A 23,832-nucleotide genomic window follows, 5' to 3' on the forward strand; every position below is an offset into this window, starting at 1 on the left:
TCTTTCTCTCTCTCTCTCTCTCACACACACACACTCAGACTTTACTAGCAGCACCAACAACCCTCCTCCTCTCCTCCCCACTAAACAACGTCTCCCCTTGCTTCAACGCATGAATAAGCATCGGCACGCTACTCGCTTTGAAATCAGGTGCTTCGCGTACTTTATCGAGATCATCTGCGAATTCTGTGGCGATCTTGCGCAGGTAGAGGGCGCTGAAGTCGTCTTGGGTTGTTTTGCTAGCCTGGCTGGCCTGACTTGCAGAAGGATTTGCGGCTGATGGTTGAGAAGAACGAGGAGGAGAACGAGGAGGAGCATCTTCCATTGCTACATCTGTATCCGGTGCCGAGGAGGTTGATTTAGATTTCTTGTTTGGTTCCTTGGGTGCGACGGCATCGGGTGATTTTTCCTTGTTCTGTTGCTTCCGTGTCAATTATAGGTTCGGTATCTTGAATTGAAGAAGAAGAAGATGGCGTACGCTTATGTCGCGGGATACAGGTGTACCACTCTTCTCGCTGGCGACATCGCTGTCGCTTTCGCTCGAGGACGAGACTGGTTGCGTATAGCATTAGCGGTCATGCGTTTTTCCAGCTTTGCGTTTGTAGATATTTAATGTTACCTTCTGTTCTTATCCTTCGCTTCTTCGCACGTTTCTTCTTTTCTACACCGTTTGGTCCTTTTTGAGCCGCCATTGTATATAGTATATGTATAGGGTATTTCGTTGGCGATTGGGGGAAAAAAAGTTCGAGACGTGAATGTTCGCGTTATCGATAGGGCACGTGCCAGCGCGCTAAATCAAGGGTCTTTGCATGGATTTGTCCCAAATCGCCATCGGTCTAACTATTATGAACATCACGTCATTAGTTGATGAATGCTCATGTTTGGTAGCCTTCTTAGATCATTATGTAGCCGCCAATGAAACATGTACTGATTGAAGCTAATCTACAAGCCATTCTCTATCGCAGCCAATTCCTCCATCGTATTCTTGACACTCGTCTTGAGCGCCTCACTAACCGGCATATACGGCCGTCTAGGAGCCAACCTCTCCTCCGCACCTTCAATCCCCGCCGCCTTCGCACTATACTGACTAACTGCGTACTTTGTCGGCGCAATCCCAGCCTTAATCGGGCTCTCCGCCAGCGCAGCCTTACGATGCAACTCCAGCGCCTCTTGCGTCTTGCCACTCGTATACCACTCGTATATCTTCGAGCAGGCTTTAGGAAAAACGTTACTAAACGCCGACACGCATCCCGCGCTTCCAACAGCCAAGCCAGCAATCATCCAGTCTGCCTGTCCTGCAAACGTCGAAAACATGTCGCTCGGGAGCTCAGCACAGAGCCGCGTAATCTTAGCTACACTCCCGCACGTCAACTTGACGCCCACAATCTTGCCTGGGTTCTGCTGCGCAAGCGCGGCAATAGTAACGGAATCGAGATCCACACCGCTGCAGATACCCGGGAAATTGTAAATGACAATGGGCAACGAGCTCTTTTGCGCGACTTCGTTGTAAAATGCCATGACGACTTCTTTGGATGTGGCAGCCCCGTAGTACGCTGCTGGCAACAGTAATCCGTAGTTTGCGCCCGCCTCGATTGCGTCGCTAATGTTCTCTAGCACCTGGGGGACAGAGAAGCCAGAAATGCCGACCATGAGGGGATAATCTGGTCCGACGGCTTCGCGGGCGCATTTCATGAGTGCTCTCTTTTCGTCTCGTGTGAGTAAAAAGGCTTCTGCATTGGATCCGAGGATGACGAGTCCCGTAAGCCCGGACTTGGAGAGGTAACTGAAGTATTGCTTTTGTGCGACGAGGTCTAGGGTCGCTGTCTCGCTGTCTGGGGTGAAGAAGGTGACTGCGGGGCACCAAACGCCTGGTGCTGGTGGAGGCGCCATTGTGATGTTGCCTGTCGAGGTCGATGTGTGTTGATGACGAGAAATTGAGTGGTGCTGCTAATACAACAACGTGGAGATATTGATGAAGAAGCGATGACTGGAATCCAACTGATCTCAACAAGAAAACATACGGCGTGTTGTCCTGAAGCCGATCTTCACAAAGTGGGATGCTCATGCAATGTCGGGCGTCGTTCCGAGACCCTTCAATAGCCGGATTGAGTATTCCGATTGTTCCGAAGCCAATCGCCGCGGTATCTGTTGAACTTCGTTATCGCTTTGCATCTGTAAGATAGTTACTTGAGAAATACAACGCATGCAATTTGTTCCCTTCATTATGATCATCACCTTCCAGGTCTACTCCAGGTCTACTAAAAATGGATATTTCCCGCAACCAAGACAAAGTTTCCCACCGGCATCCTGTTTTGTTTAGAGAGGTGAGAAAGACAGACACGGGCAGCAGAAGGACTTGTTGGCATTATGGCTTGACGCAAAATTGCTTCGGACAGGACTCCACACAGAAACTGCATCTTACAAATGACTCTCCTGATCAAACAATAAGGTCTCGTATTCCATAAAGCTGCGACTGCTGAGCCCCATGAACTCAATATCCATGCTATGCATACCCGTACCCCATACCCCGCTGTCCATTCATCCCATGGTATCATTCCCCTGTCTTTCCGATTTTTTTCCCACCTCCCCCCAAGACCATTAGCATTATCGCTCTATCTTACTGCCCCCCAAACATATCAGCAACGCCTGCAAGACCCGGGCTCGTTCCACGAACAATGGCTGGCTGCTGATCAACAGTCATGTATTGTTCCATCATCGCCGTCCTAGACTTTGCCTTTGGCCGCTGGATTTTACCTTGCTCATGGATACTTACACCCTTGATACTACTGAGCAGATCCAAGACGATGCTCCTCTGCATCCTCTCATCCTGACGGTTTGCACTTTGGAGTTTTGCGAGCCGGCGGTCGACACGAGCTTCGTCACCCATGCCAGGCAATGAAAGGATGATGGAGCGTGGAATCTCATCGTCGAGATGGATGATACCTGCAATCAGAGACGCAAGTTCCTTCTGGCAATCAACAAAGTATGGTTCGTGTAGCGATGTGATGGCAGATTTCAGAATGTCATTGCAGAAATAATCCCGGATCGGAGACTTTTCCTTGAAGCGTGGAAGAAGCGTCCGCATGACACGCACAATAGTGATGACAGATCGAGTGTCTCTTACACGGATGGTAGAGTTGCAGAAGAGGAGAATCGGCTCCAAGACTGAAGGTGTAGTGAGAATGAAATCACACATTGGTGGCGCATTGGCTTCCTTGCGACTTTGATCATCTTGCCGAGCAAACTCTGTGTGTATATGTTAGCACCAAGTTCTCTAATTTCAAGAAGCGGAAACAAGTAACCACAGTAGTGGAAAACCCTATACTATTGGTACTTCGACCGCCCGTCCCACGCCTGCTCAGAAATGAAATCAAACTTACCCTGCCGTGAATCAAGCAGGACGGCGACAAGCGAGACCGAAGAGTATGTAAGCTGACGAAGGATACTTTCGGTCTTCATCTCATCTGTCAAGTTGTCATTATCCCCTGATTCCGCCACTTGGCGAGCAATCTCGCTCCATTCCCCAGAGATCTTCCTGTCTAGTTCCCTGAATAGCCCTTGAATCATAGGCGGTAGAAACTGTGACCGTAACTGTGACGGACACCCCTCGATAAGATGCGTAGATACCGTAAGCAGAACGGACAAGTGATGTGCGGTCAAGGCACCAGCGTGCCCAAAGAGAGCTTGGCTGAGCGGTCCCGGTAAGTCTTGTATGCCATAGAAGAAGTCTCGAAATCTTGTCAACGAGTAGAGTATGTAGTAAGAACTCTCTCTGATTTGTCGGACAGTGCCTCGAACGGTTGACGCGAAACCTTCGTAGGTGGACTTGGAGCCACTGACCTTAGCGAAGAAGTCATCTCTGCTTTCCGTTGAGATGCCCGCTTGCCAGAACCGATCAGTCAGAACACGTCGAATGACCTGTTGCAGTTCGATCGGCAGGTGTGACCAGTTGCTGTCAATGTCGTTAAATGCTTGCGCATGGCTCACGAGCTGGAGAAGATTGGGAAGTAGCACAGGTATCGTCTCTGCCCACAGTGCTGCAGCAGTCTCATATGCAGCAGTACCGTCTCGCAACTTCTCAGTCGATGCTGCAAGTAGCGTCTTAGTCAGTCGCAGAGGCAGTTGTTGAGATCGCTCAAGGATTGAAGCTTGCAATGCTTGACCATCACTAGGCAATTGTTGTTCAGACCAATCCTGCACGCCGCGAAAATTGTTGGCAGACAGGAATTCGGGTAATTGACCCATGCCCAGGACGTCGCAGAAAGACTGGAACGAAGAGATGGCTTTAGTAAACTCATCATTCTGCCATGCCTCCTTGACGCGGTTCAACATCTGTCTCATGCGCTCTGTTTGAATGGTGTGGTCTAACGTTGTACACCTGTGTATGATGATGAAAAGGAAAGCAGAGTATGCCATTCGTTGGCGTTCGTCAGTCGTGGGGTCATTGATCATCTCATTGATCTTTGCTTCTAATTGCTCGTAGACGTTCATAAAATCATCGGCGAACTTCATGGCTAGTTTCTGCATCTCCAAGCTGCATATGCGCTCTAGGTCCTTTACTGCTTCCGAGTACTGAGCATAGCTGGTGTCATCCGCTAGACGTATGGTAAGCATGTACTCAAGGAAAGTTAGCGCAAAGCCAGGCCGGTCGCCAAGTGACTTCGTGGCAAGGGTGGCCATGAGCGATATGATCTTTCTTGCAACCTCAGGATCATCGAATTGCGCTTGCAGAATCTGACGGCCCCATTGCTCTAGTGAGTCCTCTAGAACACTTCGCGTTCGCTCATCGGCTTGGGCATCCTCGCCTTGACTTTGTTGCCATTTCATGTAGCCTTTGAGAGCAGCCTCAATAACCGTAACTTGGGCGTCGACCTGAAGGACTTGGGGCGAGTTTTTGCTAAATGTCTGTGGTTGAAAAGAGGGACGGTCGCGGTACAGGTTTTGCAACATGTTGGTTGCTTGAGCAAGGATATGCTCCATGGCCTCAATCGGCGTCTTGCGCACAAGTACTTCGATTACATCTGCGCAGAATCTCCTATAATTGCCTAGGAAGGCATGTCGTTCGGGAACAGTGTCAATGTCTTCATTCAAAAATTGCAACGTCACGTCTTCGGCATCTTCAGGAAGGGCCTCGTAGCGGATCAATCGCGCACAACATGTCTCGAGCAGACCTCCAACCATGGAGTTCACGACGTCAGACTCGCGAACAACGCTCGATCGCAGTAGCTTAGTCCAACAGTGAAGGACGGGTATGGAAACGACAAGACTTGGGTTGCGCATAATGTCGTACAGAAAACCAAATACACCGGCGAGATCGCTGTTCTCTGGAATAGATTGGGGCTTTTGTTCAATGAACAGACCAAGGTTGTTTGCCAACTGCGGTCGTTAGTCATGGACACAGGGTTGATTAAGATGGTGATTCTCACCTCAGATAGCCTCTTGCAAAGCATATATTTCTGGTCATCGATGTCATTGACGTCCATGTCCACGAGTGTCCAATTGTATACTTCCCGAAGGAGCGAGACGCTGCCTGGTGTAAACATGGGGCATACTAGCTCCACGAACTCGTCGTCGTGTAAGTGCGTTCGGTTGTATATAGCCTGTAGGGTTTCGACTGCAGCCTGGTTCATGTTAGCGACGGGGTTCTCGTGTTGGCTTGAGTCGCCATACAATTTGTATCTCGACTGCTGGTGTGGCTAGAGCCTTGCAGACAGCCTCAATGACCTGAGTGGCCGCAATGGCTTTGGGCATGACCCATGGCATGGCGGCTCTAAGGGCATGCATGGATTTGACAGCACTGGCTTTGACGTTTTCCTGGTTCTGGTAGTCCTGTCCCAAGCACCAATCCAGGTTTTTGCATAGCCTCGTCAACCAACCTTCGTCTCCGCACCGTAAATCAGGACCTTTTTCCCTAGTAGGAAGCTGCTCTTGTATAACAATTTGAGGCGTGAAGATCTCGACACAGGCCCGCCCCAGGTCGGTGCCTCGCAGGCCAGCGGTAGCATCTTCGCGATTGAAGACCTCTTCGGAGAGGGTTTCGAGGACATAAAGTACTATGGCCTGGTGGTGTAATGAGTTTGTCCAGAGGGCTACTAATTGCTCATCCATGTCTAACCACTCTGCGCCCCAGCTGCGTTTGGCAATCTCTGTCCATAATTGGGCAATCTTGTTCCGAATGTAGACAGGGTCGGTCTCCGTTACGTTCTGCGCAAGCTCGATGGCATAGCCTCTCAGCGCGGTACCTTGGTCCACGGTGTAGTCCTCCCAGCCATACTTGATGGAGTGCTCAAGCATGGTGAGGCCATAGTAGCGCAGTTGCGCAGGCTGCGAGCGGTCGAGGGCGAGCGTATGGCCGTGTGATGGGGCTTCGGGGTGACGCTTTGCTTGCTCGAGGTATTCGGTGGCCTGTCGGCGGGTTTCGTTGCTCGAGGTCGGGGCATAGATGGCCTGCAGTGCCTCTAGAACCTGCGAGAGGTCTGAATGGGCATTGTCGTGGTGATGCGCTCCGCTGCCGCCATTTGCTAGACTTGTTTGCGGGGCTTGGTCGTCAACCCCAGCATTCATCGTGGACAGGCAGCTTCTCTGGCCGCGGCGTATGGGCGTGTGGCGTCAGGTGTGCGGAGTGGGTGGCGGAGAGGCGTGCGCGCGATGGAGGTGAGAATTGTCGACTTGGGGGATTCTTTTGGTCCTCACTGGTGTTTCGGGCGGAGGTTTCTGAAAGCGGAAGATGCACAGCACAGGACAAGGATGGGGCTTTGACAAGCTTTGGCGCGCACCGTCTGCAACAAACCACTCAAGATGGCGGTGTAGCGTGCAATAAATAGGCCCAGGTCTATGGATCCGGCCGCTTGAGACGTGTGCTTGATCGTCTACGCCGTGTGAAAAAAACAACTTCCAGCCCCAACTTCACGGTCTGCGTGTTCCACAAACGCGCTCTGCTGCCTGCTTGTCCCAAGCCCACGGCACGCGTCGACGCGGTGTCAGCTGCTTCAATGAAAAAAAAGCCATCATGTCTTCGCCCGGCTCTGCAACCACACGCAAATATGATCTGATCAAACTGTTTTGGCATGCGCTCCAAACGCCTGACAATGTACACAACACTGGCCAACCTCATATGTTTGCAAAACCACCGCACTTTGCGCCTTCACGCTGACTGCGTGACCTGAGCGTCGCATGACAATTGCATCACTGCGCATTGGCCACAGCCCCCCGCAACACCACAACCACATATCGTCGACTTTGTACCCTTCGCTTACATGACTGCGCACGCCTGCTTCTGGCACTGCTGCAGGTACCCTTCATCCTCATCCGTACCTAGCGCGCTACCGGCTTTCCGCACCACTCCCTTGACCGTTATCGTCTGATCACCTTCTGCATGCCACCATCGCAGTATCTGCTGCAATGCCCCGCTCGTTTCTTCCGAAGTAATTGTCCACTTGCCCCCGGTGACTTCAACACTTGTCTGGCCCGACGGGAAGTGGAATTCGGGCAGGTAGCACACTGTTGGAGCATTCTCTGATGTCGAACTTGGCGCGCAGAGTGCAAGCTTGAAAGTGCAGTTCCTGAGGTCAAACCCGTAGGATGAGATGTCTCCGTGCACTGCCACAGGCGTAGGGCGGATAAAGGCTTCTGCGGCCCGAAGTCCAGCCACATCGCCCTCGGTCCGTGTTGAGCTCATTTGCTCCACAGAAACCGTCTTTTGCAGGTTGGTGGGCGTGACGCTGAGTGTATCCGACGACTGAGCCCGCGAATATGTCGGTGAGTTCTTGTCGAGCGATGCCCGAGAGTCTTCTGGTGAAAAAGGTCCTGCTGGCACTGCCTTGTCGTCCAACGAAAATATCGATAGATCCTCTCCGTTCCACTGGTCACCCCAGTAATGACAGTTCTATTTCCACATTAGTTTTGCAACACCCATAACAGCAGTTCGACTTACGTTGACAACATAGGTCCATAGCGCGAACCCGTTGGCCATGCTGTCTTCAAGTGCAAAGTGGTTGGCATCCAGTGCCGCTATCTGGCTGCTGTAGTTGCCTGTTTTATACGCATACTTGTCGTCCATGTCGTACGGTATGCCGATTTCAGTGAAAACGCAAGGGTGCACTCCCATATGTTCAGTACCCTCTTCTCGGATCGCCTTGAGTTGATGTGAGAAGCAGTTTCGAATGGCAGTCTCTCCAACCTTGATGGCGAATGCCGGTGTCAGATATTTTCCTCGCAGCACCCCAAAAACATCTACGTTCCACACTCGGTTCCTACGTCATGTTAGATATAGTCGCAAACTTTAAAACATCGAAACATACCATTTTTTCGTGATGAGAGTAATGCCGTCGTAGTAATGAGGCGAGAAGATGATATTGGGATCATCATCCTCGGTGCCCTTGATGTTTGGAGGTATCTCAAGCACCGGAGGCTGGAAGAACATCAATGAATCTGGGAAAATAGACTTAACCATCTTGCTGTAAGCCCGGTAGTGAGCCAGCCAGTAGTGGTTCGTAAAGTATTCGTAATCGATCTTAGCGCCATTTTTGGGGTCGATTCCAAAGTAGTCCTTTTTCAGCACTGTGTCGGTCTCTGGGTCCCATACTCCATGTTGCGCCCACAAGCACTCACCCAGACGCCACCCAGCGTCACGCTTCCAGCCGTACTTGGTGTTGTCGTAATCTTTCGACAGCCATGCTTGTGTGCCCTCGGGATCTACTAAAACCGATCCGCTCTTGTAAGGTCCCAAGCCACCAAAGTCCCAAGTCGCGATCTCGCAAGCCCTACCAGATCCAGTTAGTATTGCCTGCCAAGCTGTTGGCGAAGTCCCCTTCTGTAGCTTTTGTTCGCTGGGAATCTGCGTAATGTCTTGATAGCTGATGAGGCCTCTGTTGGGCTCGTTTATGCTTTCCCAACCAACTACCGGGTCGTGCCAGAGGTCCCCTGCTTCGTGTATACGCTTCGCAAGGTGCTCGCATGCGCCGATAAAGTGCTCTTGCAAGTAGTCTTGTATATTTTTGCCGTCTATGATGGCCTTTGGGGCAAAGTCTCTGCCACCAAAGAACAAAGTCCACATGACTTGACATACCAGGCGGGTGTAGTTGGTCGTCCAGATCATCTTGGGATAAGTCGCAGGGTCTGGGTACGTGTTATGTACGAGGGCGGCTTCGGTGACCGCAAATTTCTCGGGATCCAGCCCGCAGGCATAAAGAGTCCACATGGGTGCACCGGAGCCTCCAGAGAATCGTGACCACTGTGTGACGTGTTAGGACAGAGACATTCAAGTACATTGGAATGCTACCTACGACATCCTGGTGGGGATCCATGAATATGTAGAAGCCATACTCTTTGGCCTTTCGTAGCACAGCAATGGTGTGGTCTATCCACTCCTCGTCGTACTTTCCTGGTCCAGCATGCTCTATCGCCTCCCAGGTGAAGATGTAGCGGATGGTGTTGTACCCCCAACTCCGTAACCGCGAAAAGTGTGTTGCCGCATCGTCCAGGGAAAACGGCCGATTCACAAAAGAAACGTTGTCTCCATCGAAAAAGTTGTCAGGTATGTGTGAGGGTTGGTTAGGATTCGCAGGGAACTTGGCATCGGCGGCGCAGTTGATGCCATGCAACGTTACTTCGCGGTTATGGGAGTCGCGGAATGTACGTCCATCGATACGTAGGCGGATGGCAGACATTAGTGAGGTAGACATATAGAGCACGGCAAGCAGGAGGCAGAGTTCAAGGGTAGAAGAGGCGGACAGTGAGGATATAGCGGAGTATGGAGATAGGCCAGCACTAGCCCGCCCGTGTCCGCATGCATGACGCACCACTAGCGTACCTGGAGTGCCTGGGGTCCAAGGATCGGGGTGGCCCCTGCACCACCGCCTCGACATCAGGACAAGTTGCATGAACGGAAATAACAATCGCATATATTACCCTTCACCCTGTTTCACTCCTTCGCTCATGCCTAGATAAACTGCTTCTGCCGCTGCCACCTTGAGCGGACTATCCCCTCTCTCAGGCCCTTGCCCGCCTACAGTCCCTCGTTACTTGTACATTCGCCACTACACAAACGTCGCAACATGATATTTCGACTTTCCTCGTTAGCCCTCGGGCTGCTCCCTCTCGCAAGCGCTCTGTCTGCCGCTGACATCCCCGCGGACACGCCCGTGTCGCAGTTAGTCAAAGATGCCACGGTGCAGATGGCGACTGGAAATACCCAGGATGCCCTCACCTACTTCGATGTGGCCATCTCCCGTGACCCGCGCAACTACCTCACCTACTTCCGACGCGGCGCTGCCTACCTCCAAATCGGCAAGACAATTCAGGCAGAGCAGGACTTCAACAAGGTGCTGGAACTGAAGCCTGGCTTCGAGGGCGCATTGGTGCAACGAGCAAAAATAAGAGCAAGGAAAGCTGACTGGGCTGCGGCGCGCAAGGACTACGAGGCAGCCGGTAAGCCCGATGAAATCGCCCAGCTGGAAGAAGCACAGGCTGCGGCTCTTATCGCACAAGAGGCTGCCGAAAAAGGCGACTGGGACTCCTGCATCACCAATGCAGGCGCTGCCATAGTGGTCGCAAACGGCGCATACGATATCCGTAAGACAAGAGCACACTGTCGCTTCGAGAAGGGTGAGGTCGTCGAGGGTATCAGCGACCTACAACACCTTCTTCAAATCAACACGGGCGACATTGAGCCTCACCTTCAAAGCTCCGCCATGGCCTTTTACTCCCTTGGTGAAACCGACAAGGGAATCAAGCACATTGCCCAATGCCTTCAGTCAGATCCAGACTCCAAGGAATGCATGAAGCTGCGCAGGAGAGAAAAGAACCTCGAGAAGGACATCAAGAAAGTGCGCAAGTTTTTCGAAAAGCGCCAGTACGCCACCGCATCAAAACTCCTCATCGACCGTGGCGAGTCAGACCCAGGACTGTTGAAAGAGGTCAAACAAGACTTCAAAGACTACACAGAAAAGGGTTACATCTACGCCAACTCCCCTCAAGGCCTTTACCAGAACCTCGTCGAAATGACCTGCGAAGCCTACGTCGAAATGAACAACCTGAAAAAGGGAACCCCCTATTGCAAAGAAGCCCTCCAACTCAACCCCAACTCCCTCCACGGCCTCATCCACAAAGCCCAAGGCCAACTCGACGCTGACGACTTCGAAGATTGCATCCGCACTCTCGAACTCGCAGCCGAACACCACCAGCACCAAAAGATCGACGAGCTCCTTCAAAAAGCCCGCACCCTACTCAAGCGCTCAAAGGAAAAGGACTACTACAAGGTCCTCGGTGTGTCCCGTGATGCCGATGAGCGCGAAATCAAGAAGGCATACAGGAAGCTCAGCAAAATGTACCACCCGGATAAGGCATCCGCGAACAACATGACGCCAGAGGATGCGCAAAAGAAGATGTCGGATGTCAACGAGGCGTATGAAGTCCTGTCTGATCCGGAGCTCAAAGCACGATTTGACCGTGGTGATGATCCCAACAGCAATGAGCAGCAGCATGGCAATCCCTTCCAGGGCTCGCCGTTTGGCGGCCAGCAGTTCATGTTTAGGCAGGGTGGCGGCGGCGGATTCCCTGGTGGAGGTAACTTCAAGTTCCAGCAGGGTGGGGGTTTCCCTGGTGGAGGTTTCCCTGGTGGCTTTCCCTTCTAGATCAAATCAACTTCTTCAATTCTTCACACCTTCTGCTGAGAATCTTTTTTTTTTTCAAGTTTTTGATTTTGAGCGTGGGGTTTTAGTGTAGGTGGATATTATGGACTAGAGCATTTTGGCGTTTTTTTGGTTGTATTTTGTGATATCACGGTAGCTACTGAAAGATGAATTCATGGTCTTTATGGTAAAAATGATTTGTTCGTTTCATTCCTTTTGAAAAGATATCGAGTGCGTAGAAGTGATAAACCCAACTGGACTCCAATATATATTCTGCCTTTTTCTTCCCTCACTAGATCGCCCTCCACAGTAGTGTCTATCGGGCCAGTCGTGAGTTTCCTTAAGTTCCTTCAGCAGCAAGCCTACTCCTTCCCCCGTCCGCTGTGACCCTTTGTCTCGTCTTGAACTTGACGTACCTCCCCTCCATCTTTCCTATCTCTCCTCCAATAACCTTAACCACAGCTGACGGGCAGAACAGCAAACTCTCTCCAAGCTTTAACCGAACAATCTCATGGAAAAGTTCTGTATCATCCTTAAGCATTTCTGCCTTCTCTCCGCCACTTGCTCCAGCCTGAGAAGACGTCGGCAAGTTCAGATAAAGCGCTGCAACATGTCGCTTAAGCACGTTGAACCATGCAGGACTCGTACACCTGTGCACCATCGTGATACTACACAGATCCAACAGCTGCGTGTTGATGCTAGGTTCCTGGGTTGCGATAACGACTCTGACGGCTTGATGTCGCTGCTCACGCACTGTCCGTAAGAGCTTCTCAGTGAAGGCTTTAGCCGCACTACTGCCTTCCGTCATGTAGTTGTGCGCTTCGTCCAGCGCGACAATCTTTCCGCACTGCGTCTGCTGAATAAATACAGAGAGGCATATATCGAAGAGCGCGCAAGCGGAGTCAGCGTCGATGACAGGATCTGTTAGGTCTACAATGGTGAGAGAACCTGGAGTGCCAGTCAGGAAGTCGTTTTCGGTGTTCGCCAGAATACTAGCGCCGTTCTTGCTACGCTTCATGAATGATTCAAGTAGGTCAAGGCGGAGTTTCATGGGACCATCTTGGGCGCTGGTGAACTTGGTGGCTGATAGCTCGTTCTTGAAGGTGATGTAGTCGAATTTGCCGAGACCTTGTGATTTGATAGCCATTTTGCGGAGAATCATGAGTATTGTCTAGTTGAGTTAGCACATCTTCATTATGAGAGGAGAGGAGAGGGAAACTGGCCTGCATGTACAACGGCACATCATCCTCTTTCCCCACAGCCATCAAAGTCTTCATCTTCTCTGTATCAAGGTACTTTGGCAAGACATAGAGCTGTTTGACGGAGATTTTTGCATGCTGCTTCTTTGCCATGGCTTCATATGCCATTTTCAGCCTACCATAGTTGCTTGGACTTACAAGAACAGTCGTCGAAATGTTGGTGCAAAGATAGGCGGCCTCACAAACTCCGCTGCCCTGGCACCGATCGTAGTGAAACACCAGTCCGGCGAGTGGGTGAGGATTTAGTCCAACTCGAGAAAGGATCTTTTTGTCGGTCAAAAGACAGTTTTCGAGCATACACGACAGAGTATGCGATTTTCCAGACCCTTGAGAACCACACAGGAATGCAGACCAGGGTGAGTCGGTGTTTAGTAGAACCGGGGTTCGCGTTGTGCTACTAGGGATGGATGCGTTGTCGTGTGGTTCATTGTCAGCCTCTGGAATATGGCCTAGTACCGCGTAACCACGTTGAACCTGTTGCTGGGGCTCAACGTGCTCCTTCACATTCCACCAAACAAGGGGTGCCATTCGAAATTCCTCTACTTTTGGATCAATTGCATTCTTTTTGTCAGGGCCAGTGTCTTGACGATCTCGGAGTACCGGTTGGTAGCGGATTAGCTCTGGTGAATTTGTCATCTTGCCAGATGTTGCAAGTGATAGAGCACAACGACCGCAAGAACTGGTGTGGTGATATAGTCCAGAAGTGTCTTACTTTACAGCAAACTAAGAACAGTTTCTCCCATACTGTATGTCTTGAAATTCCGGCAATCTTCTCAGCAAACAAAAATTGAAAGACCTAGGAAACACTGTATGTAGTCGCAAGCATTATTCACCCACTATTATGCAGAGTGGGACAAGGTACCGTTAAAGCTGATGTGCGATGCCAGAAGATGTTTCGATCGAACACGCTAGACTTGAATTGGAGACCTTCTAAGCGGCTCGAGGTGTGTGAACACACTGGGGAACAATTAATCTGTTGATTCGATTGATTGAAAATCGATTGTTTCGTTCAATTCAATCAATCAATCAAGTTCTGGAGAGCTAGATTGATTGATCTGATTGATAGATTGAATCACGTGCAGTCCATATTCGTGGTGTTGAAGGTGGTGATGATCTAGTGGATCAGATCACGTGATCTTATCGATAGTATCACATGATCTGATCCACCAGATCATCACCACCTTGTCTACCACTAGCTTTTCTACCATTCTATAGGCAATTTCTAGTTCTAATCGCTAGATAAGGAAATTTTGAATCAAAACGAATCAAAATAATGAAAACTCAATTCAAAAACTACCAAAATATAGATCAATCAATTCACTTCAATTCTGGAGGTCCTGAGGGATCAATCAAATCAAAAATGACCAATCAGATTGCTTGAACTGATTGATCCCAAGTCTGCGTGTGAAGCTGGGCCTAGAATGACTCGGACTGCCAGCATCATGAGTCCGGTTTGTACTACGGGCATTCAGCGCTCCCATACTTGTGGGTCTGTAAGACTTTCATAAATCCATCATAATCGACTGGTACTTGCTCCTTAAGAACATTAGCTTCCAACATATAATGCTGCTTTTTAGCCGTAATATTGATTGTTTTGTCACCGCCGTCAATTAACTCTTTGGCAACATCTCCTTGTTCATTAGCGACTTCGAGGACCACTTGAGTGCTCGGGGGGTTGTGTAGAGAGCGTAAGAATTATTCTGTGATATCATGATAGCTGCTGAGAGATGAGTTCATGGTTTCAAGGTGCCATGATGTTCCCTTCTTTCCCTTCAACAACACTGCCGCACGCACGTTATATATATGTATGTGTATGTGTGCAGACGATAGCCCCACCAGCCTCGAGAGATTTCTTGTTTTCTCTCAGGTGCTTTTTGTCGAACCAGTTTCGACATTGTTTCCATAGGTAAATGCTCCCTCACGGTAGGACTCGGGCCGAACTACCCATGGTCGTCCTTTTTCGAAAGATGGTTGCGGCCGCGCACTTAGCAAAGCTGGTACCAACTCTTCCAAGAAGTCAGTCCCCCGAAAAGAGGCACAATCATGGGGGCTGAGCCAGGCAGAATGTGCATTGTATACATATAAGTCAACCATGAGGCGGCGTACTGGCGAGCCCTTTGGAGTTCCGTCATAAATAAGTTTGACCAAAGGTCTTGAGCAAAGGTATCTATGATTGGTTTGAGCCCCTCAATCATCATGGCTAAGACCGCGTTCTTGAGTGTTTGGTCCAGCAATTTCTCACCAAGGACAAAGAGCTGACATAGGAGTCTGGTGGTGTACAGGATATCATCATGGCAAGGAATTGTGTGCGAGTAAAGCCATCGGCAGTATGCTTCAACGGCTTTGGCATCTTCCTCAGTCAGGTCGATCGGGCGGTTCTCATCGGTACGCCATTTCGGCTTCATGGCAATCTTGAGAAAGTCCGAGGTAGAGGTCAGGACCTCTTTATGCACATGGATTTGCCCGCCTTTAATCAATACAGGAACGGTTTCGCCCATGATGCTGCAAGCCTTAGCATACATTCGTTTGATCAATGTTCCCTGCCCATAAATCACTTACGATGGTGATTCGTTGCGGAACTTCATATCGGCCATGGTTCGTGCGCGCTTTGCCTTCGGCGTCTCTGGTGTTTCAGACATTTTAACTGAAAATGTTACAGTGTAGTGTCAGCACCGAATGACGATCGATTGATTGCTGTAAAAGCTCAACGATACATACAGTCATGAGAAACGGTGCGACCTCTTTCGGAAAGATCTTCTAAAATTCCAGCAAAAAGGTGCTCGAGCATAAGTCGACTTAGGGAGCAGTTCGTTTCCCGGTCTAAACATGTTGTTAGTGAAGTGCTAGCGGAATACGGATGTGGAAGTGAAGACCAGTCGTTATAGCTCGGCGAAAGGTGAAGGTAATACCCAGATGAAAGCCTGCGAAGATATTCCAGCAAAAGGTGAGGTGAGGTAGCTCAGATTCACAAGAAGCGTTGGAACAAGGTGGACGGTTACGTCACAGTCAACAGTCAACGGAGGAAAGAGCGATCGTAAACAAACATTCAACGATGAACTTGGGAACGAGAGAACTTTACGGAAATGCACGCAAAGAAGTGATCGTTTGAAGAAGCATGACAAATGCCTCTGAATACCATCACGCAGTGTTTACAGCAATTGAAAATGCAATGGTTCTTGATAAATCAGTTTCGCCTATTGGAACCACTGTTGAAAGTTGAACAGCAACACAACATGAGAAATTTCTATGTGATTCACAATCTATACCCTTCTAGCAGTGATAACAATGCCAAATACAACCCTTTGGGATTTGATGGTAGTGGACACTTAGTTTGCCTCACCAAAGTCACTATGTCCGGTCTCTGTCGCGTGCTGGATCGCTCCCCGTTCTCCAGCTCCCTTCCAGCCACACGTGTTACATTTGATGTCGAATTTCTGGGTATCTGTATAGTAATGCTGTTTTTGCAGCTGGCGACAGAGTTCCCGTGCAGCCTCGAGGATGACATCATCATTGGCGTCAAAAAGCTTGATGTCTTGAGAAGGATCTTGAGGCGAAACTCCACGCGGAACCAGAGCGATAGTGTCGTAATGAATACCGGAATATACAAGGATACAGCGGCGTGGTCGACCTTCATTGAAGCGGTCTACACGGTTGTCCTGCACGTTGACACTGGCAATCTCGATATCAAATTCTTGGGAGAGAATACTGAGCTCAATTCCACCACCCCATGAGTCCGAGTATGATATCCATTTGCAGTACTCGTCGGGAGACCGCTGCAAGATTGCTTCGTTGTACTGTTCGGGGTCTCTTTGTATAGCTTGGGCGACCATCGACCGAAGTTCGGTCATGGCATCCAGTGAGTCGGAGAGAACGGCGCTTCCAAGAGCTCGGAACATGCATGAGTTATCATCCGGCATCACTCTCAGGACAATGGTGCCAGCACGTTCGGGCACAGGGACTTCGGGAGTGTCTTTGAGCGCGGAGTTCTGCTTGCGTTGTAACGACAGGGGTGCTGACTGAGATGTAGCAGACTGGGCTTCTTGTTCTGCTTTCCGTTCACTTGGATCGCCAGTAGCTTTGCCAATGACGATGATGGAGGCGCCATTAAGTTTAAGGTCAATGTCCTTCAATAGCGTAGACATTCCGTATAGTGAAGGATCGAGCGGCTGGGGTGGGTGGTTCCATTTCAATTCGAAGAGTGGGAGTTCCGTCTTTTCGCTGATAGATGATAGAAGGTCGGAGACGGCGGCATTATCGTCGAGGGAGAGGGTATGGGTGCCGTTGGGCGCTCGTAATCGGAGGCGAATGGGCATGGCGGTAGAGCTTGGTACTGACAACTGCGGAACAGAAATGCGCAAGACTATATGCTGGGTGGCGACAGCTGTTACAAGTATAAGAGACCGAATGGCGTGGAGTGGTGGAAGTAGTGGGGCGCTTTGGTGGGACGCAGCGGTGCAGTTGTCACAGGTAGCAAGTTGCGATGGGCGAGTAGGAGGCAGGTGGAAAAGAAATATCTTCACGCAGGAGCAGGCACTGTGGATGTTATTGTAGGGAGAGCATATATAGTTTGTCAGCTACGGCATTACTCGCAAGAAGCGACGGTTGGCGCGAACAAGTGGCACGGCGCAAGTGAATGTTCGGGAACCCTGGAGTTGGCCGAGGCGGAGATGTGCGACAGGCATGCTCGGATAATCGTAATGCCGCTGCCGCTCCGCTCCAGTCGCGACGTTGTATCCACGACGCGACAACGCCAACACCAAAGGGAGACGACGGCGCAACACCACAACACCAGGTGATCCATCGCAGCAATGGCGTCCGCACGCGCGCCGAGTTCAACGCCGGTGCCCACAACCGAGACGGCCGAATCCTCTGGGGCAACTTCCACGGTGACGGAGCAAGAATGGGAGGCCATGGCCAACTTGCTGAAGAACGTCTACGACTACAGGATTGACGAGTGAGTGATTGATCTTGGCAAGATCATGTGCCAGTGCTGATATATCTCCAGTGGCACCTATGACCCCACAAAACTCTTCCAGCGCAAAGTGAACAAGCGCGCCGTGCCCGACTACTACGACATCATCAAAGAGCCCATGGCCCTCAGCACTATCAAATCCAAGATCGGACAAAAGGAATACAAGAACTTTTCCGAGTTCGTCCGCGACCTGGCTCTCATACCTCACAATGCGCAAGTGTACAACAGACAGGACTCGCAGGCCTATGTCGATGCGCTTGAAGTAAAGAAGGTCATTGAGCGCGAGCTTAAGCGCCTTGTTGACGATAAGATTGTATCTGAGGATATTGCGACTCTGCCTTTTCTAGGCGAGATTCCGGAACAGGATCCGCTACTGCCAGAAGACGAAGAGGAGGAAGAGGAGGAAGATGACGAGGAAGAACTCGAAGTTGACGAAGAAGACGATGACGAGGATGAAGAGGATGATGGGAAGCGCAAGAGGAGAAGGCCTGCGCGGTCCACAGCAGCTAACGCCAAGCGCGAAGGAGGCTCAAGAGCGGCAAAGGAGGACGCCAAAAACGACGATCCAGAGTCCCGGAAAAAACGCGGACGTCCGCCGCGGGTTGACACGCCTATGGAGGCACGAATCAAAGCTATCATGAAGGCCATCCGGAAGCCTCGTAATCAGCAGAACAAGCTTATGGTCAGCGCATTCGAGCGTGTCCCTGACAAGACGGTTATGCCCGAATACCACTCTGAAATCAAGAACCCTATGGCCATGGACATTTTGAAGCGCAAGCTGAAGCGGAAGAAGTACAACTCGGTAGATCACTTCATGGTAGATGTGGAGCTTATGTTTGAGAATGCGAAGCAATATAACGAGGAGGATAGCCAGATTTATAAAGACGCTGTGCACCTTCAAAAGGAAGCGCGCAAGGTCGCAAAAGCTGAGAAAGAGAAGCCAGACACCGAGTACGTCATGGAAGAAGGACGCATACCTATGCCTAGTGGCATCGTTCATAACGGAGAGTTATGGAAGGTTGGCGATTGGGTCCACATCCAGAACGCGAACGACCTCACAAAACCCATCGTCGCTCAGATTTATCGTACATGGCAAGACGCTAGTGGTGGTCAGTGGGTGAATGCCTGCTGGTACTACCGTCCAGAGCAGACCGTGCATCGTTTCGATAAGCACTTTTTCGAGAACGAAGTTGTCAAGACTGGCCAGTATCGAGATCACCGTATTGATGAGGTTGTAGATCGCTGCTTCGTCATGTTCACAACGAGATACAACAAGGGCCGCCCGCGCGACTTCCCCTCAGACAAAGAGATTTACGTCTGCGAAGCCAGGTACAACGAGGAAAATCACAAGCTCAATAAGATCAAGACCTGGGCTAGCTGTCTCCCTGATGAAGTACGAGACAAGGACTACGTTATGGATTTGTTCGACGCGCCGCGAAAGTTGAAAAAGGTGCCTAGTCCGATTGCCTACCTTCTCAAAGATGATCAAAAAGAGGACGACGATCTCCCAAAGCCAGAGTGGGGTGCTGAGAATGCGCCTCCGAAGATTGGCGCTGTTCATCGTCGTCCACGCGACCCAAAGGTAAGTGACCGGAACTTCATACTACTACACACTGTCACTCACAATAATTCCAGGACTCGCCACCTCCCAGACCCACTCCACCACCGTCTCCAACACCACCGCCTGCGCCCGTGATGCCGACGCCAAGCTTGCCCACTCCTTCGGCGCATGGCTTCGAAGCATCAAGAAACTATCCTATAGCTCAGCCACCTGCCCTCACCCCAATGCCTGCACCAACACCACAGCAACATCATGTGCCTCCCGCATACACTCCGACTCATGCGACACATTATCATGCTCACTCTCAGTCACCCGCACCGCACATGCACCATCAGGCACCTCAGGTACCTGCTTACCAGCCAATAACGCCGCATGTTCCCTTCACACCTCAGCCTACAGCACCTATGCAGTCCTTCCAGACGCCGCGGCCTACTCCGGGCTATCAACAACCGTACCTCCAGCAGATGCCTCCCAACTACAAAGCACCGCAACCTGTTGAAGTCTATGTCATGGCCGATCACGCGAACAATAGTATACCGCCTGAAATCCGTGAGCAGTTCCAATGTGACGAGAAGGGTCGCGTGCTCTTCTTCACCGCTCCTCCGCTCAATATTGAGCAGCCATTTACCAAGGACGGACGCGCACTAGGACACTCAGCTCGCTACCTAGCAGCTAAGGCGAAGAAAGAAGCTATGAAGGCTGCGAAGCGCAAGGCAGGGGAAGCCAGTATTGACGAAACCAAGGAAGCGGCCAAGAGAGCGAAGGCGGTTGAAGAAGAACAATTCAAGAAGGCCGTCTCTGATCTTAATACCAAGGCACTGAAGGCGCTAGAGGATCAACTCGCAGTAGCTACAAAGTCAGATCTTGCGACTTTATTCAATGGCCAGACTGAGGAAGGCATCGCAAAGGTTCTGGACCAGCTTACTCTCGTCCAAAATGCGACGGTGCAGAAGGAGCTGGAGCGCGAACTGCATGCCTTGGAGAAGGAAGAGAACAGACGTGTGACAGTGACGGGTATGACTGCCAGGTTGGAGGAGAAGTACTAAAGGAACTATTGTACGATTTGCTGTGTTTCTGATATCCACTGTATGCTTGAATGGAGAACGCGGCGTTTTTATGTGCTGGACTTGAAGATTGTTCTGGGATACGGGGTATTATTCTTCCATCGGTACAGTCGACTCTTAGTTGAGATATCTGGGGATACTCTATGATAGGTCTATTAGAACAGGCTCTCTTTCCCACGACTTTGCTCTCTGATATTCTTCCCACGTCTCGCGACGCAAAGCCACTTCGTTTCCGTGTTCCCTCGCGTTTTGCAATATAAACTCGGCGTCCGGCCACGGTACTTGCTCTTCTACCAAGGCCGGGTCGGCTCCATTTTCGAGAAGAAATCTGACACCTGGCAAGGGCTTATCACTGGTACCTCGGTATCCCGTCCTTGCGGCACGACAAAGAGCAGTAACGGGCTTCCCGTCCAGCGGCACGCCATCGACCCGCGCGCCATACTGGAGCAGCACACGCGCGAGGTCATAGCGCTGATAATACACGGCCCACCTCAGTGGAGTTTTTCCGCCGCAGAAATTCGGATCAATGTACTCGTTCTCGATCAAGAACCGTAGAACAGACGGCGTGCCAAAACTGTAGATATACCGCATCTCACTCTTAGTCAGACACCCGCCGTACTTTTGCCGTTGGTCCAGGATCTCGCGTACAAAGCCCCTATCTGGGTATTTTATCGCTTCCTCGAGTAATCGCTGCGTGCCAAACCGTCTGCACGTTCTTACATTCGGTCCGGCGTGGAAGCGGTCCAGAAAGATTTTGCCCGTCTCCCACTGACCCATTCGCATCGAGATGCACAGCGCGACCCAGTCGCTCAGTTGCGGGATCTGCTGCGAAATGCATCGCCGGCTAGTCTCGCCGTAGGCTTCTTTCAAAGTCTGGTCGGACTCGAGTTGCAAGATTTGGCGGACCAGGTCGACGTTGCCGCATGCACATGCTGTTTCGAGGGGGCTAGGGAGCACAGACCTGCCTATGCGGAGGATAGCGGGCTTATCGCGAGCTTGCTCCATGAGGCGTGCGTTTTGCTTTGTTGCGGCGAGGGTGGAGGGGAGGGTGAAAGTTACGGATGGCCACATTTTGGTCATGGGAGAGTTTGAGAAGAGCAAGTAGCGGAGTCCTTTGGCGTTTCTGCTCGATACAGCGTGGCAGATTTCCATGGTGTATTTTTTGCGCAGGTCATCGGTCACGGGGCCTTCCTCAAGGTTCAGAACGGCATCCACCAAGTCTCTCAGGTACTTGATGCCTGGGAGCGAATCATCTTGCTGTCTGCGGAGGACCTCGTTTCCGATTATGGTGCTGCCATGTTGCGCGAAGAGTTTGTCAAAGCGTGCATTGTCAATAGCGATGGTAATGTGACGGTCTGCCGGGTCCCCCAGCTTGCGTCTATCTTCGGAATACGCAATGAGTGGCTGGCGCTTGAGGATTTGTTCCTGGATTTCATGTGCGAATAGCCCTATGCAAGTCAGCGGGTCATGGACTTATAGTGGTTTAAGAAAGGTGTTAGTACGGCAAACAAGGCGGTATTGCGAAGCAAAAAGTGGGCTGACATCGCTAACAAGATACTCGAAGATGCGCTCCACAAGCTCACAGGGGAGTTCGATGATTTTCATGCTGAATTGGTGTGTTCATGCAGGATGGTGTATATGTGTTTTGCATAGTAGTTGGCCAAGACAGCCCAATGGCGGGGCACATGACTTGGTCCCTTCCCAGCCTCTCCAAATGGCTGGTCATGACTGATCATTACAAAGCGATGAGGCCCGAATACTCATGATCTAAGAAATTACCTTCCCGAATTCGACATTGTGCTTATTTAGGGGTACGTCGTGACATATCTAGCTGCACAGAAAACACATCAAGTAGTTTATGTTGCACGAACACATAACGTTTGGTTTACATTGAGAAACCCTATGTACTGCTACAATACGTTTTATCGATGCCAAGGGAGCCATAGGCTGCATGCATGCTTCTTGGGGAGCCAAAATAGCCGGATAAAAAGTGCCCATACCACAACAGTGCAACTCCTTAATAACACTAACACCACGCACTGCTTAGCTATAAAAACTGCGGAAAGGAATCATCTTGTGAGAATCAACACGTTTATCCATTTCGGAGATTGATAAAAGCTGCTTGTCGAGACCTTTTTCGTAATTTGAGATGATGTTGGACATGGTTTGATCCGGCTACTTACTTCCTGAAGAGCCATGTCAGGCTAGCGTCTCCTACACGTGAAGACCACGGGTACTTGCAACCACGAGGCAGTTGCAGATGGGCATAAGTGTAGTACTTTCGGTCTTTATACAGATAAGTTATACAGAGAGTGTCAAGAATTTATATAGGGTGAAATTGATTTCGACATCTAATCGTGATTGGTCCGTGCTAATATGACTAGTAGAAAAGGGTCACTTCTCTTGCCCTGCATGTGTCTTTGTTCCGAGTTTCACGATGTATGATGCAAAGTTTAATAATGAAGCGGAAGAGCCAGAAGGTCTAAAGAATCTTCTAGAGGGCGGTGAGACAGTCGCTTGTGGTAGAAGCTGAAAGTAAGGTTTCTCAATGATATCATCGTCCGGTTTCGCGGGCTGTGTGAAACTCAGTATCATAAGTCACTGCTTCTAGTGCGGCCTTGGTATGAGCGTTGAGCGACAGCGCTGAAAATACTTCAGATTATACGAGCAAATTGCCTACTACTCGCTTGTGGAAGCCACTACCGCAAAGTTAGTCTACGTACTAACCAGTAGAAAAACGGCTGGCGTACTAGATGATACAGCCACAGAACTTTAGTGATTAGCGCGTGCGCTAGAGGCAGACAGCCTTACGACGTTCAAACATAGAAAATAAGCTTTCGTCTAGTAAATCTCCGCAGCTTAATATTAGCTTGACAGCAACAACTTCTGAGGCACCTGGCGATGCACTTAGGGTCGGGCCGTCTGAGCTCAGCGAACTGCGGATAGAACGGGATCTGCCTATTCAACACTTCACATCATACAGAGATTGCCTCAGAGGCAGTCATCCAAACAACTGCTATGATATTGAGAATTCCGCTCGTAACTGACTTTGTGCATCTCAAAGCTTTATCCATCATCGCTGAATCTGGCATGAGAAATCTGTAAATGGCAGTAGCGGTGTGGCTACGCCATCTGTCTTTTTACATACTGTGAATGCAACTAACACAGCCTTAAACTCAAAATCGCAGGGCCGAGATTGTGTCCTGCAAGTTTCAATTAGATCTGGTTGAGTCGTCGTAACCTAGGGATGGTGCAGCCTTGCTAAAATTAAACAGCTTGTGTGCCTGACATGTTTCTTTCTTAATGAACGAATGAAAGATAATAGGTAATGGGACATAACGCAAGTGGA

General features: G+C 50.4%; 10 protein-coding genes across 10 annotated transcripts; 2 read left to right on the forward strand and 8 right to left on the reverse strand.

Moving 5' to 3' along the window:
• Positions 1–40: 40 nt before the first annotated feature.
• Positions 41–220, reverse strand: COCVIDRAFT_63327 (hypothetical protein; the record flags this gene model as incomplete). Its single annotated transcript, XM_014703178.1, has 1 exon — positions 41–220. A coding segment is annotated over one exon (180 nt), but the record flags the coding sequence as incomplete, so codon positions are not given.
• Positions 221–939: 719 nt separating this feature from the next.
• On the reverse strand, positions 940–1,887 carry COCVIDRAFT_24831 (hypothetical protein; the record flags this gene model as incomplete). The annotated part of the gene is made up of 1 exon (XM_014703147.1): positions 940–1,887. The coding sequence occupies one exon, from the start codon at positions 1,885–1,887 to the stop codon at positions 940–942; it is 948 nt and encodes a 315-aa protein (XP_014558633.1).
• Positions 1,888–2,614: 727 nt separating this feature from the next.
• On the reverse strand, positions 2,615–6,561 carry COCVIDRAFT_93705 (hypothetical protein; the record flags this gene model as incomplete). Its single annotated transcript, XM_014703179.1, has 4 exons — positions 2,615–3,243; positions 3,378–5,373; positions 5,424–5,618; positions 5,668–6,561. The coding sequence occupies 4 exons, from the start codon at positions 6,559–6,561 to the stop codon at positions 2,615–2,617; spliced, it is 3,714 nt and encodes a 1,237-aa protein (XP_014558665.1).
• Positions 6,562–7,249: 688 nt separating this feature from the next.
• COCVIDRAFT_24833 (glycoside hydrolase family 5 protein) lies at positions 7,250–9,665 on the reverse strand (the record flags this gene model as incomplete). Its single annotated transcript, XM_014703148.1, has 4 exons — positions 7,250–7,882; positions 7,931–8,249; positions 8,298–9,229; positions 9,282–9,665. 4 exons carry the CDS (start codon positions 9,663–9,665, stop codon positions 7,250–7,252), a joined length of 2,268 nt encoding a protein of 755 aa, XP_014558634.1.
• A 387-nt stretch (positions 9,666–10,052) lies between these two features.
• COCVIDRAFT_24834 (hypothetical protein) lies at positions 10,053–11,630 on the forward strand (the record flags this gene model as incomplete). The annotated part of the gene is made up of 1 exon (XM_014703149.1): positions 10,053–11,630. One exon carries the CDS (start codon positions 10,053–10,055, stop codon positions 11,628–11,630), a length of 1,578 nt encoding a protein of 525 aa, XP_014558635.1.
• Positions 11,631–11,967: 337 nt separating this feature from the next.
• On the reverse strand, positions 11,968–13,522 carry COCVIDRAFT_14210 (hypothetical protein; the record flags this gene model as incomplete). Its single annotated transcript, XM_014703122.1, has 2 exons — positions 11,968–12,798; positions 13,025–13,522. 2 exons carry the CDS (start codon positions 13,520–13,522, stop codon positions 11,968–11,970), a joined length of 1,329 nt encoding a protein of 442 aa, XP_014558608.1.
• A 1,227-nt stretch (positions 13,523–14,749) lies between these two features.
• COCVIDRAFT_35943 (hypothetical protein) lies at positions 14,750–15,408 on the reverse strand (the record flags this gene model as incomplete). Its single annotated transcript, XM_014703180.1, has 2 exons — positions 14,750–15,001; positions 15,094–15,408. The coding sequence occupies 2 exons, from the start codon at positions 15,406–15,408 to the stop codon at positions 14,750–14,752; spliced, it is 567 nt and encodes a 188-aa protein (XP_014558666.1).
• Positions 15,409–16,212: 804 nt separating this feature from the next.
• On the reverse strand, positions 16,213–17,199 carry COCVIDRAFT_35944 (hypothetical protein; the record flags this gene model as incomplete). The annotated part of the gene is made up of 1 exon (XM_014703181.1): positions 16,213–17,199. One exon carries the CDS (start codon positions 17,197–17,199, stop codon positions 16,213–16,215), a length of 987 nt encoding a protein of 328 aa, XP_014558667.1.
• Positions 17,200–17,694: 495 nt separating this feature from the next.
• COCVIDRAFT_93871 (hypothetical protein) lies at positions 17,695–20,465 on the forward strand (the record flags this gene model as incomplete). The annotated part of the gene is made up of 3 exons (XM_014703182.1): positions 17,695–17,840; positions 17,892–19,440; positions 19,494–20,465. 3 exons carry the CDS (start codon positions 17,695–17,697, stop codon positions 20,463–20,465), a joined length of 2,667 nt encoding a protein of 888 aa, XP_014558668.1.
• A 159-nt stretch (positions 20,466–20,624) lies between these two features.
• On the reverse strand, positions 20,625–22,088 carry COCVIDRAFT_93853 (hypothetical protein; the record flags this gene model as incomplete). The annotated part of the gene is made up of 2 exons (XM_014703183.1): positions 20,625–21,931; positions 21,986–22,088. The coding sequence occupies 2 exons, from the start codon at positions 22,086–22,088 to the stop codon at positions 20,625–20,627; spliced, it is 1,410 nt and encodes a 469-aa protein (XP_014558669.1).
• Between the last annotated feature and the right edge of the window lie 1,744 nt (positions 22,089–23,832).

Source organism: Bipolaris victoriae (genome assembly GCF_000527765.1).
Source record: "Bipolaris victoriae FI3 unplaced genomic scaffold scaffold_24, whole genome shotgun sequence".
NCBI lineage: Eukaryota > Fungi > Ascomycota > Dothideomycetes > Pleosporales > Pleosporaceae > Bipolaris > Bipolaris victoriae.